The 14514-nt window shown below is 35.7% G+C and overlaps 1 protein-coding gene across 1 annotated transcript in view; it reads left to right on the forward strand.

Annotated features, from left to right (window-relative positions):
• Positions 1-14514, forward strand: part of tex264b (testis expressed 264, ER-phagy receptor b) — a 35825-nt gene that overhangs the window by 4061 nt on the left and 17250 nt on the right. Inside the window, exon 2 of the mRNA XM_028003751.1 lies at positions 3309-3530. Within this exon, the coding sequence (XP_027859552.1) occupies positions 3309-3530 (222 nt within the window). The remainder of the gene's footprint in view (positions 1-3308; positions 3531-14514) is intronic.

The raw sequence follows: 14514 nt of genomic DNA on the forward strand, positions 1-14514 counted from the left end.
CTATGAAGCTTACCGTGCTGTAAACGGTTATCCCCCTCTGCAAAGAGAGTAGTGCTAAGCCAAAAAAGATAGCTGTTAATATTAATTGAATATTTGGAAGCGTGGTCAACATAGACTGAATGACTTTGTTCACTTCCTCCTCTTCCATTTCCAAACTACAGGCAGAAAGTTTATGTCATTGTTCTCAACGCCTCTTGTACGCTGATTGGCACAGTTGAAATTCAACTGAACAATCAAGTTCAATGGGAGAAATCCCAGACGGAACACTGATGAGAGATGAGAATCAAGTGGAATTTCATAGGATGGCAATAGCCAGACTAGCATATTCTAAATATGAAAGAAAAAACAAAATTTTTTTGGTTTTCTTCTAATAAAAATCTCAAAGATCTCTTATGCACATGTATTCAACACTTTTTACTCTCATACAGCTAAATAATACCCACTGGACCCAGTTCCTACAATTAAATTTTTACTTAAACAATTAGTTTAAATCCTATACCTTTTTTCCCATCTACTTCACAGTTATGCATTATTTGTGTTGATATCACACATTGAACATAAATTACGATGTGATAAAATGTAAAAAAAAAAAAAACCAACAACAAGGTGCATTTTAATGTTTAATGGTGCCCACATTGGTAAAAAAAATTATGATCAAAAACTTTAAAATTTTTAGAGACTAGAGTTTTAACCACCTCCTTCTCTAATTTCCTGTAGCAACCAGCTACAGTATGTTGCATCACAGGACTGTTAACTGTTTCTTTTCAGTGGTGCTTAAAGTCTGTCTTTGAGGACCGCCATCCTGCATGTTTTAGTTCTCTCCCTCGTTTAACACACCTGGATCTAATGATGGCTCATTAGAAGGCCTCGCAAGAACTTTGTCATGCTGAGGAGGTTGTTACTACCACCAGGGAGAGAACTAAAACATGCAGGATGCCGGCCCTCGAGGACCGACTTTGGGCACCCTGCTTTAGATAGACAATAGCCTCACGTTTGAAATGTAAAAAGTGCCTTCATTGACAAATGATGCACTTTGTTCACTTTTTTGAGGCGTTAGTAAATAGTGCAATTATTGGTGATCATTTACACAGCTGTTAATCATCCCTCCATATTGAGACTACAAGAATGCAATCTGTGTGAACTGGCACTACAGTACAGATGCACTGTCTATTAGCATCATGATGACACCTCTTAGAACAGTAAAATATTTATAAAGAAAGTTATTGCATGTCATTTCCGGACCATAGTTGTTATGAACAAAAATAGAAAAGGCTGCAAACAGTAAAGGAAGGCGATATACAAAAGGGGATTTCTAAATGGTGCACTGTACATAACACATGAAGTTTTATTTATTCATGGAGGAATTTGTGACATCAGTGAACATGCATAAAAAAATCTAACAATACCAGATGAAAGCAATGGCTAGATCATTCTGGAATAGTTGCTATTCCTTTTCAGTGCTTAAAGCCAGCGTTTGTAGATTCTGGGAGATAGATTGAGCGAATAAGGAGAGATGACAAGTGGAAAAGCTGCAGATTGACAAATGTGGTTGCCCATCTTCAGGGACCAATGTTCATGTCACATCGTGATGAAAGCTGTGGGGATGGCAGTGAGACGAGGGGCTGCTCAGGAAATGCTTGTCAGTCTTTGGGGCGACTGATGAAATCTCTTCTATACTTGTTCTTTCAAGAAGTTATTTTAAAACATTTACAACCTTAGCTCTAAAGAATCTGAGTGCATAAGAAAAGCTTTGTATGCTCGCAAAGAGACTTTAAACAGTTTTTTTCTGTTTCCTATTGCCTCAGCAATGGCTGTTCTGCTTCTACGCAACTGAGACCAAAGACGACATGATTCCTAGGGTTACATTTTAACATTTTTCTTCCTACAAGCCCATATGAAGAACGAGCCATTGAAGAAACCTCATAAGGCATCAAACTGGTGTCAAAATAAGAGCAGCTCAAGGAGCAAAACAAAGACTGAACTGCTGTGAGTGTCAAGTGTACAGAGATTGTTTACTGCACTTGCTACCATTAACAAGTTTTCCTGTTAATCAAAGTTATTTCTTAGATAGTTTGGTTGGGATAGAAAATGTGCAATAGAACCAAGTTACATAATTCCACCACATTTATTAAATAACTTTCCAGTTTTGCTTCTCTTATTGCAGCAGAGGAAAAGCTTGCTGGTCCCTGAAGTATTCATTTAGAGTGTTTCCCTTTTTCTTTTTTTATGCACGCCACTTTCTTTTAAAGTAGGAAAAGGAGCAGGAACTGCTTTTCTGCCAATTTCTTCAAATAGTGCTCAAATAAATAAGATTTCTACTGTTTAGAAGTCTGGATGGCAGCTAAATCTCTTTAATATTTTTTGTCTAATTTGTCTCAAACTCTTTTCCTAAAATCTGTCTTTACATTAAGTTTGTACAGTTTTTGTCTATAAAATCAGATTCTTTGGAGATTTTGTTGAAACTTATTGTTTCTATTTTATATCTGTTCAAATGATCAAGGATATATTACAGTTGTGTTATTTTTCACCTTTACTTATGTCAGGTGTCACATTGGACCATTACAGAAGTAGGTAGTAACTAGTATAAAACCTGTGGGTAAAAAACTAAGTACAGTTTATGATGAAACAGCTTGTAGACTGATCTATCCCAGCAATGACATGAAGAAGTTATTTTCCTTCATAGTGGTGAATGTTTGGACCACTCTTTATTATGTTGTGTCAGTTGAGTGTGGGCTTTACAGGCATTTATTCCTGCAAAGCTTTCATAATGTCCTGCAGCAGAATTGAGTTGAAGTCTGGACTTCAAGTTGAACTCCTTCATTCTTTTATTTTTCAGTCATAATGTTATTATTGCTTTAGATTTCGGTATCTTTGTCCCAAGACATCCATATTTCAGCCAAGCTCAGATGGTCTTACATGCGAGTTTTGAATATTGTACCGAGGAGTTCATGGTCAGTTGAATGACTGCAAGATGGTTCAGTGGCTGCGAAACCCAAAACATCACTCTTCCACCACCTTGGTTGACTACCTAAGTCATGCTGCCATGTTTCTTTTATAGACAAAAGGTTTTCTACTTGCAACATTTCCAAACAAACCATACCTGTTTGCTGCTGTTTTAATTCCAGATTCATGAACGTGATGAAGATGTCAAAAAATAAATACATTTTGGCCCAAAAACAGACTCAGTCAATGATTACAAAAGTACTCCTCACCACACTCTTCTTTACAGCTAGACTTGGCTTCTTTAGGTGTTCCTAATTGATGTCTATTTACAACAGTAATAATATTTTTAATCTCTTTCTCTATAGATATGTGCTCCACTTTGCCGCTATGCGGTTGGCTGTATTCTGAGTGAGGGAGAAAACAAAGTTGATGAGGAACTTCTGAAACAATGCAAGTCATCAGGGTTTAGTGTCTTCTCCTTCCCCCAAGTGACCCACGTGATTTCTACCTCATTCCGTCACACAGCGCTTTTTTCTACGTACTTCAGAGTGAGAAGAGTCTACCCACAGCTTGAGCGCTACATCAAGGTACGCAGAGTTTAGATGTTTACAATAATTTTCATCATTTTATGAGGGTTTGTATGAAAGGCAATGTTGTTCAAATAAAAAAAAAAACACATTTAATTTGTCTGTTTAATTTCCCCAGAAATAAGATAAATAGTATTATGAGCCATTGTTTGAATTTACTGAAAAATATATTAAAACATGAAACAACATTTCAGAGAATGCAATTTTTTTTTTGTGCTTACAACAAAAACCACAACTATAGTTCAGGAAACATATTTTACAAAACAAGCATTTTATCTCCTAAATGTAGCAATGACCTTTAGGTACTTGGAGTTACACTTCAAGTGTAACTCCAAGTACACTTGGAGTTACTACTCCAAGTGTAGTAACTCTTGAGTCTAGTAAAGGTAGGATGATATCAGAGGGACTGAAATATTGCACTAATAAGTTGTAATAAGGAATAATAAGGAACGATGTATATAGGAAAATTCTGCAATGTCACATGAACATTGATGGGTGTTCCACCATAACAACAGTCTGCAGCATACAACTAAACTGGTCTGGAGTGGATATTGCAGGCCAATGTTATACTTCCAGCATGTATTTATCTGTATTGCTCCAAATAGTGAAATTACAAGAAATGTAATAAACTGGATATACATATAGGAAATATGTTTTGATTAGAACTTGACATTTGCCTATTGTAAACAGACAAAAAATTAAATGTAACAAAACATGAAAAATTTTAGTTGGCTTTATTTGTAAGGTTGGTAAACAAAGAAGGAATTTGACTTCTGTTTCACTTTGTTCTCAATGAAGACATTTTAAATAAATATAAATGTAACAAAAGGGCAAGAAGATGATGATTTTTTTTGTAAATTTGTGTACATACACTGTTTTTTCACATAATTGTAAACCTTAACAATTTAAAATCATTTTTACCTCATTCCGTCACACAGCGGTTTTTTCTATGTACTTCAGAGAAAAAACAGTTTGTAAACTTTAACTGTACAAGACAGTACAAAAGAACAAGAAGAAGGAAGTAATCTGCTTGGTTTAGTTAACAACAGCCAGTTAACAGAAGGTTTTAAAAAGTGCATTTTTCCAAGTATTGTTTTCTTGTATCAGTCTTTGAAAGGTGGATTTTAAATGCCATAATAAGTTCCTTTTGTAAATGTTAAAATAGAGAAACTTCATGTTCTGTCTTCTTTATGGTTATTTATAAAAGAAAAGGAACGATTTGCTAGAATGAATCACTAAAACCCTGAGCAATCCTTGCTTCTACCAATGCAAGCAAATAATCAATATTGAACCTCATGACCCCCTCATGCATGAGTAAGTCTTTCAGAGTTTTATTTTTTATTTTTTTCTGTTGAGAGTTTTGGCACATGAAAACTTTTCATTACTCATTCTTTTCTGCAACATCCTGTGGAGGCTTGGAGGCTTATGTTAGGAAGACATTTATAGCAGATAAAGAGATGGAGATGTGGTATGAACAAATGAGGGAAAGGAGAAAAACAACAGTAGGTGTGTTTTATGAATGATGTGTCTAAGTGCTGCCAAAGGGATGTTAAGAAAGTGAGTCACTGTGATGAGCAGAGGACTCGGTGAATATGGTGAAACAGTGAAGTGTGCTATAACAGGTGGCATCGCCGTAGGCAGTCTCAGGCGCCGTACGGCTGCTGAGGGGAGGAAAATGTTTGCGTGACCCGTTTGTGGCTGGTTCTGCCATCTGCTTGGAAGCTGTTTAGACCTGGCTTTTCTCCAGTGGCACTTAGCCTGTATGAAAGGTCAGTTTATAATAAAAAGCCCAATATAATATGAAGCTCTATTACATTTCACTTTTTTTTTCCCTTTAAGTATTTAAACACTCGCTTATTTCACTGTTTTTACTTTATTTAAAGTTTTCTACTCTTAAGAGAGTAAAAAATAGATTAAAATCAAGAGTAGGATCTGGTATGAAAAATTAAGCGACATTGCCCAGCTCTAATATACATGTATATTAATATACTTAGCAAGGCTGCTGAGGTCATGACGATGTCTGTCTGATATCTACCAAATGAACATAAACTTTCAAAATTGTTGTTTAAAAACATTTTCAATAGCTTTAATTTATTAAGAGATTATGCTCAGATGTTCATGCATGCTATGATTTCCTCATATATTTCCTATTGCATAATAGTTTGGGCTCAAACATTGCTATCTAAACACTAGATGTATTTCATCTCTGCATAATTCAACTCTGAAAACCATGAATAAAAAGCCCATTTATTCGCCATCACTGTTTAATTTGAAAAAGATTAATTTTACTTAACATTGAGAATTCCACATATCTGTGTAAATATCAATTCTATAGAAATCTAAATTCTCTCTAAAGCAAATCATTTGCATTCTGTTTTGAAATTATATCAAACTGCATTATTTCTATTCAATTAAAATTGTATTTAAATTTCTTTTTTTCTTTGTCTTTGTGTTCTAGTTGTTCTCAAAAATTGGATTTCACAAGCTGACAACAGTCTGAACAATTTGCAACAAGAATTTTGCTTAACTCAGCTGTGATGGCATTATCAATTTCCCAGGCAAACTGAACAGTGTATGTTCAAACAAGGGACACTTCAGATTTGTTTTATGTTCTCTATACTGATTGTAACCATTCCACAGAATATGATCTAAACTTTTAAGGATTTCTAAATTCATTGAATTTGGAAGACACTGAAATTACATCATCTCTATTGGTTTGAAAAATCAACATCATATATTTTAGAATTTAAGGGATTACTTGTAAAAAAAATATATTTAAAGATATTTAAATTTGATCTGGGTAAAAGCTTTGAATAAATTCAGTTATTGAAATGATTTAATGCTTTAGATGACAAGATTTAGAGGAAATATTAAAGCTATGGATTACTAAAAGAAACTGATCAATTAGAAAAGTTCTCTGTAGATTTTTTTTTCTACTGCGAATAAATATTCTGTTGATAGCTCAACATATCCCAAATGAGGAGACCTTTTCAATAAGCTCATTAGCATTTAGCCTGCCTAGCTTGTCATGGCAAAATGATTTCTGTCTGTTACACTTTGAATGGCTGCCCCGTGGCCAGGCCTGATATTTGCCTTGTCAGGCCATCGATTGGCCCCACTGTTTTTTCTTCTGTGCCTTGGCTCTTTAGTCTTGGGTGAGACCACAGAAGCATTGGCATCTTGAGATTTTATTTTTTAGCATAGTGGCCAGGCCTGCAGATGGAGATGGATAGTAAAGAGGGAGAATAATATTGCTGACATTCACAGAGATCTAAAGTTTGTGAAAGGCAGATGATGGGGCATTTGTTTGCTTGGGGCCACTCATGTTTCTGGCCAGCACAGAGGTCTTGTGCTGAATGTGGAGCAAGGTTTTCTTTGCTCAGTAGAATTGTTTTTAGAAACTGCCCTTGATTAAACTCTGCATGAAGTCTTCTGTTGCCTAAGAGAGGGATTCAAGGGTTCGTCTTTGGACTATATGCTTGCTGTCAGATTTTGTCGTCTTGTTATTTATATGCATGAGATGGATGCGAAGAAGAGCAGAGATGCAGGTCCACAGGGTTTGTTAAACATGCCGACTTTTAGCTAACTGTGACGTCCGTTCAGAAAGGTCAGAAAAGGTTGTTGAGTTTACATACTTGAAAATGTCACGAAGGCAGCTTCCTGCTGGAAAATGTAGAAGGGTAGCTAAATTGTGTAGAATGGTTGCTTACTAGATGGGAAAGTTACACATTTACATGTTTGAGTTCTTGTTAAGATTTTTGAAATCCTTTCTGTATTTAATATCATGAGTTTCACTCTGAACTCTTGCACTGCCATCCCTGTCTTCCTAACAGAAAGCTGCTTATATTCTTTCTATTTTCTTTTATTCTCCCATTTCTGCTGCATTGCAGTACTGAACTAACTAAAATGTAGACAAGGGTTCTGAAAGTTCATCCTATATATCAAAAAATGTGAAATGAATTTGACCAATAACCATCAGGTTGTTTGAGAACTTTTATAGAACAGTGAAGGTTTAATTCCCTGGCAGAGAATTGATACTTAAATAGACAATGATGTCTGCAAAAATAAAACTATCCTGACACAGTAAGACACTTTGATCTCAATATACATGCACTATTCATAGCTAAAGGACGTAAAAGTCGAGGGTCAAACATGACAGAGCTTGATGTTCTGCAAAATCTTCTTTCATGACATTTAGACATATGCAATATGTATTATTTTTAAAACACTCATAAAGCTGTCAAAATGAAAAACAACCTTATAGTCTCTTACCTGTTTCTCCTACTTTCTTGCTTTTAGCAGTTTGTTCAGCTCTTCTTTTTCTTTATCAGTGCCCACAAACACCCCACACATTTTGTTCTTACTGTCTATAACAGCCCCGAACTAAAATCTAATTGAAAACATTTGAAACATTATTTTTCTCAAAAAAAAAAGAAAATCATTGTTTGATACACTACCATAAATTTGGGTGTTTTAACCACCTTTCTTTCCTCTTTCAAATGTGGTCTTTACATTTATCCGACATCAATTTCTTCCTTATTTCTCTTTCTCTCTTTCTCAGTCCTCCCTTTTTGCAGCACAGTGTCTTTGGTTATTTTAACTTACTTGTTTTTGGACTGGCAGGAAATTGGAGTCCTTAGAGAAAACCCATTCAAGCACAGGGACTACATTCACACTGAAAACAGAAAAGCGCTGCTCGGAATTTGAACCAGAGACTTTTTTCTTTTGAAGCAACTGCACTGTGGGCTTCACTGTGCAGATTGCTTAAGTAATAAAAACATATGGAATATTTTTTGCATATGTTTATACTTGTATTCAAGCTGAAATCAAAACTATAAAAATCATTGCTTAACTAATGTTTAACTGCCTTGTTAATTTAATGTATATGACATTTAAGTGCTGGTGGTGAAATGGGAATATGAGCTGGGGAGAACTGCAAAACAGTGGCAGTGCCATAAAGACAACAATTTGACACAATTTCTGTAAATCAGACTCCCTTCCTGTGTATGGATTTATTTTTAACCAATTATTCACATTAACTTCAATTCAGTGGGCATCTTTTGATCAAGTGTGTTGCATCACGACCCTGCAAGCCAACTCTTCCCTCAGGAGCTTCTGCAGAGTTTGCCTGTTAAATGTTCAAACATGACTTTCATCCAACAGCAGCTGGGAATCTACTGTTGATGTTAAATGTCACATCTACATATGATTGATCTGATTTAAACTTTATTCACTGTTGCTCTGTCGCTATGAATTAAGATCAGGCAGCGGGGTGTGACTGCAGTTTTGGAGGGTTGGTTATTTTTAGATTTGTGACAAACAGTTTTGTGCCTGTAGCTGACCTATCAGTTTATTAAGGAGCGGCAAATGGAGCAATACTAAAAGGACATATGCTGTTGGGTTTTGGTGCCATGAGTCTGTAATTGTGTGTTGTAAAAAGTTTGACCTGCTTGGAATGTGGACGCTTGTATCACAGCAAATGACTGAAGCCATTTGTCAATAAACAGTATGATCAAGCTGGACTAACCTAATAGAAATGAGAAAAACTGAGTTTTTAGCACATATGTGGAGTCTTTGGAGCTTATGGCATTGGGAAGAGGATAATATGACAATCTGTTTGTTTTTTTTTAAAGTAGGGATGCTCGACTAGATGAAAAATTGTTCAAATAAGATGATTGTAGCGCCATTAAAAGTTTACCGGTTATTGGCAGGAATATCACATAAATTCTGGGCCTATAAGGAAGTCTTTCTTATTTCCGTTGGGAGCTGAGCTGATCAGCTCCCAGGAAAAGAAATGGCCTTCCTGAATACTCCATCTGTGAATACTGAACTTTGAATGGGATAGGGTGAACTTTACTTCAGTTGATTTTACAAGCAAAAATTGGTTGCACAATTTTGAATTTATTGGTTTTTTTCTCTTATTCATACATAGTCAAAATGTCTTACATGTACCATTCTACTTGAAAATAGTAGCCCACATTTAAGGTGGTTTGTTTTCATCACAGTACAAACATTTTCCATTAGATTCAGGTTAGAGGAATTTCCAAAAGTAGTTTTGATGTTGATTTGTCACACCCAACAAACAATGTTTGAGTTCAAAATATCTACCTCTTGACTGGAGGTGAAATAGAAGAACGGCAAGATTTTCCTCTTTCCTCATTATTTAATTAAACTTGTGCAATCCACAAGCATCGCTTTCAGCAACATTCAGCATTATTCTACCAGCACAGTGACTGACAGCTGGCACGGTGTTCTTCAATTTACAAGCCTTATCTCCTCTCCATCAAACATACATCCAAATCCAAACAGTTCATTCTTTGTCTCCTCTGACCATAAAGCTTTTGCCAGTATCTCCACTATTTGGCTTTTAGTATCTTACAAATTTCAGCTGAGATTGAAGGTTCCCATTTAGGATCAGGGTTTTCTTTTTGATGGACACCCTCTTTTCACCTTTTCTTCCCTCCCTATTTCCCATCCATGTACTGTTCAATAAAAGCAACTAAAGCCTAAAAAAGTGTTGGAAAAAAAGCATAAAGTTGATGTGCACCTTGCGGAAGGCCGTTTACTGAAACCTTAGTTTCACTAAATGAGAAAATTCTCTATAAATATAAATTGTGAAATAAACTCTCACTCCACTTTGAGTTATAAAAACGTTTCAAATCAGTCACCAAAAGTCATTAATATTAATATAATAACATTAATATAACATTCATGCTGACGATGACTGAATGTGAATATTTGATATAAATGACTGTATTTGGCATTTAGTGCTGAAACGTCTGGAGTTTTTGGATGATTCACCAAATCAAAATCCAAACATCTTTCACAGATTGTAAAATTTAATGCTCTGTTGGGGCAACATTCTTTTTAAATGAAATTACTAAACACCATCTGTGATTACGGCTCTGCGGTAGAAGTAAGAGACATAAAACACACACACGCACACACACAAATACAGCGCTATTCTTTGTCGGTGTCTTTTATGTGGATAGATATGCAAATGAAATAAATTTACTTAGTGTCCTCTTGAGGGATTTTCTAAAAAGTAATTCAAGAAGCAATTTTAAACCGTTCAAGTATGAGTCTGACAACAGGTTGAGGCCATTGAACCAAGGTGTAGGGTTTTATTAGTGAATGAAATAAAGAAAATGAAAAAGATTTTAAAAAAGGTGGGGCTTAAGACTTAACAGCTCTGTTCTGTTCAGTGACTTCAGACAGTCCTTGGTCATTTGTCAAGGTTGAATACATTTTTGCAAAGACTGACTTGACTGCTTGACTGACACCTGGATTGTTCCTCCTGGCAGCAACTACAGCCTCTTATCCTGCTCCAGACTCTTTCAACCATTATTTTCCTTCACTGTTATGAAATGAAACGAAGACTGTAATTGGGTTGTAGAGATACCGTGTTCCATAATTCTGTTCTTTATGAGGAGCTATCAGACTCTGAACAGGCTATTGTATTGTTGGAGAATCACTATTGTTATACTGCTGCTCTGACATTTAAAATGAGCACAGAACAAAGCAAAAATGATGGGCTAATAGCACTAATATCAGGGATGTAGAGTGAAGCATAAATTTGAAAAGTAAATAAAGACAAAGTGAGCAGTGAAAGGAAGCAGGGACATGTGCCTCTGATGGAGCAGCGTCTCGCTAAGCTAACGGTTCACTCTTAATAAAACGCAACTCTAATGAAACTGTCAAATGTCACTAATTACTCATTCTGTCTTACAGTTGAATGCATGCACTTTCATTGCACTGCGTCTTGTGCTGCACTTTAAGTATTTAAACTGAAAAAATAAAGCTCTGTAGGAAGTTTTAGAGTTTTAGACACGTCAAAGTTAAAGGATTTTAGCAATTCAGTTCAGATAGTGCTATATTGTTTACTGTGAATTAATCTCAAACAGTGTTCAAGTGTTTATTTCTGTAATAGTTGATTACAGCTAATGGCGTTGTTAGGATCGTTCAGCATTGTGGATTTAGCTCAGGTCAGAAAGAGTTCAATTTTTAAATGATAGTGGCTTTATGAGTAGTAATATGTTGTACTAATTATGCTAGGCCTTGTTTTTAAAAAATTGATTCATTTTTAAGAATAAATGTGTACAATCTTTGCAGCTGAAATGAAGGACTGAGAAAAACCTACAATTTAGGACTGAAGAAAAAAGCATTTTCCTGACGCAGATAATAAAAATATTTTTCATAAATAAAAATAAGTTATCCCAAAAGGGCTTATAGGATCATGGCTAAACAGTCCAGTATTTTCTCTCACTAGCCCAGGTAAGACACTTCTGACATCTCTGGTCTAGGAGTGTGACAGTTGCAGTTTCTATTAATATGTTTGGATGCAGCACCTTGTGAACAGCTCTGAAACAATGCCACTATGTGGCTTACCCTTGTGGTCAAGGGTGGCAGTGACGGTTGTCAAGGACAGTTGTCAAGTCAGCAGTCTTCGCATTGTGTAGGTCATGCTGACATTTATGTGTTAAAAAACTTTTTATTCTGTATTAGTCTTATGTAGGATTCAAAGACATTGGTGCAACTGCTGGTGTTTTTTTCCACCATCATCTTTATTGTTTAGTATTCTACGATTGCTCTCTAGGATTCTAGGACTCATTTTTTTCATGTTTCTAGTTATTTAAAAAGTTGTATAAGGTTAGCGATTGTAAAGCATTCTTTATTTTGTGTGTGTCGAATGTCTGCTGATCATAGATTTTATACTCTTTGTCTTTGATCATTGTACACTAACACAATGGACTTCATGTCTAAGATTTACTGCTGTGTGAAGGACCTCAGCCCCTGCCGTGGAGCAATTAAAGATGAATACTAGCATAAAGTCATGCAGAAAAACGGTGCTTTTTACACTGATTCATTATTGCAGATGTTGTATCAGCACAATGCGCTCACACCGCTTGTTAAAATATGCCTGTTCAGAGTTGATATCAGCTCCTGGTGCTGGTTCTTTGAACGATGCCCTGGAAGGAAAGCTGTAATTTGCACAAGATGCATTCAATTCTTTCTTTGTTTTCCTGTGAAACATTTCCACACATTTTGATATCTTTGTCAATGTTCTCCTAATTTTTTCCTCTCCCCATTTTGTTTTTGATGTACTACCGAATCTGAGTTTTTAGTAAAACATTCCAGTTTTGCAAAATTCTGAAAAGATTTTATACATTATATATTAAAGAAAAGTTGTGTAAGACCGCAAGCTTTTACAGAGGCTCTGTGTGATGAATTGCCTGTGACATAACCTGGGGCAACATTGACAGTGTAAGGATTTGAAACTAAAATAATACTGGGATGTACAGTTACAGCAAGTTCTACAACTCTTTAGTCTTACTTTTTTGCATTATCTGTACTTTTTGTTGTTGTTTTTGCTTCCCTGCATTAATTATAGGATTTGAGGATATGTTAACATTCTTAAACTATTATGAGTTACTATTATGAGCTGTAGAAAACTGCTCACTTTCCTATAAAATCCAAAGATGATGGCTCAAGACACAAGTTTAAAAGTTTCAGGCATTTTTGGTCTTCCTCCAGCAAATTGAATGCTAATCTGGCTGCTGTCATCCAAAAATGACTACAGCTTTAAATTGGAGCATGTTCAAAGAAAACTGGAAAAAAGGCATGGTTGGAGTCTTAGTGTGCCAAATGAAATGTTTGTTGTTTAGCAAACACGAAGATGTTGTAGGTTTGCCAGAATCAGCTCTGTATGCATGTCTGCCAGCTTTACAAAGACTGCAGAAGGGAAGGTGTTACCGTGGAGGAAATTGCAGAAGGGCTTCAGCTACTTCAGTGGTGAGGGAAACATCCAACATGATGTTGCACCAGTTATTTAAAAGCCATGCCACAAATTCAAGGTTTTGTTTTACATGCAAACATAATGGACTGAGTGCCTTAGATTATCTAATAAAAAGTAATTTAAAATATTTTAGAGTTGTTTCTGCAGTTGAGTTTACAAAATTCATTGATGTCCACACTGGACAAAAAACAAGTACAGTTAAGCCTCTTTCCATAATTTTTCCTTGTTTTCTTAACTTTTTGTTATTTGCTTTGTGGTTTGCTAGAATCAGCTTAGACTTTGTAACCCTTCCCAGACTGAACAAGCTCCTTAATCAATGAGCTCATTATCTGAAAGCAGCTCTTTCTATTCACTCACCTTAAAGCTGCAAGCCAGCTTTTAGCCTGCCTTGCACACTGTAGTATTTTGTGAAGTCTTTGCAATTTCACAAAATAGGCAACAAAGCAAGATCAGTCATACCTCAGAGGGATGGATGCCTTATAGCTCTTGATCAGCAAGGGCTTTCAGGTGCAGTGACTTGACAGAAGTCACTTTCCAGGGACAAGCTTATAATGATGTCTACCGGGACAGTAAAGTATTTTATAAAAACCATAGAGCTGAGACTGTGGTTGTCCTTTTCATAACTTGATGTAAGTTAGCAACCTACTACACGAGGTTGCACATTGCACCGACTGACTGACAGTTTTCTGGCTGAGGAAAACTGTCAGAAACTTAAATATACTGAAACTTAATAAATGTAGAACTGACTACATTGTATAGAGTACATGTAGAGTTAAAGACAAATGGTAATTTCACAAAATAAAATCCTACAATAAATAATCAAGATTTGAAATCAATTACATATTGCATTTACCAGATCTTTGCCCCTTGCTCCTTTTCTCCGCTTGAGTCTTGCAGTATTGGACTCATAGCTGCTCTAAATTTGTAACCTGTAAAGTCACTTGTAACAGTCCTCTCATATTATTATTTTTCATTTTAATCAAATAAAAGGACGCTGTCAGCCATACAGAAAAACACCTTAAAAAAATTTAATGAAAACGGAGAACCGCGGAAATTTTAAATTAACCCCATATCTTATTGTTGAAATGCCTGTAAATACTTTTATTAAAACCATCCCCCAGAATCTCACAATAATCTGTTGGTGATATTGGATCCTGTTCTCATGTGTCTGTGTAAACTGGTCAGTTT

This window comes from Xiphophorus couchianus, chromosome 20, assembly GCF_001444195.1.
Source record: "Xiphophorus couchianus chromosome 20, X_couchianus-1.0, whole genome shotgun sequence".
NCBI lineage: Eukaryota > Metazoa > Chordata > Actinopteri > Cyprinodontiformes > Poeciliidae > Xiphophorus > Xiphophorus couchianus.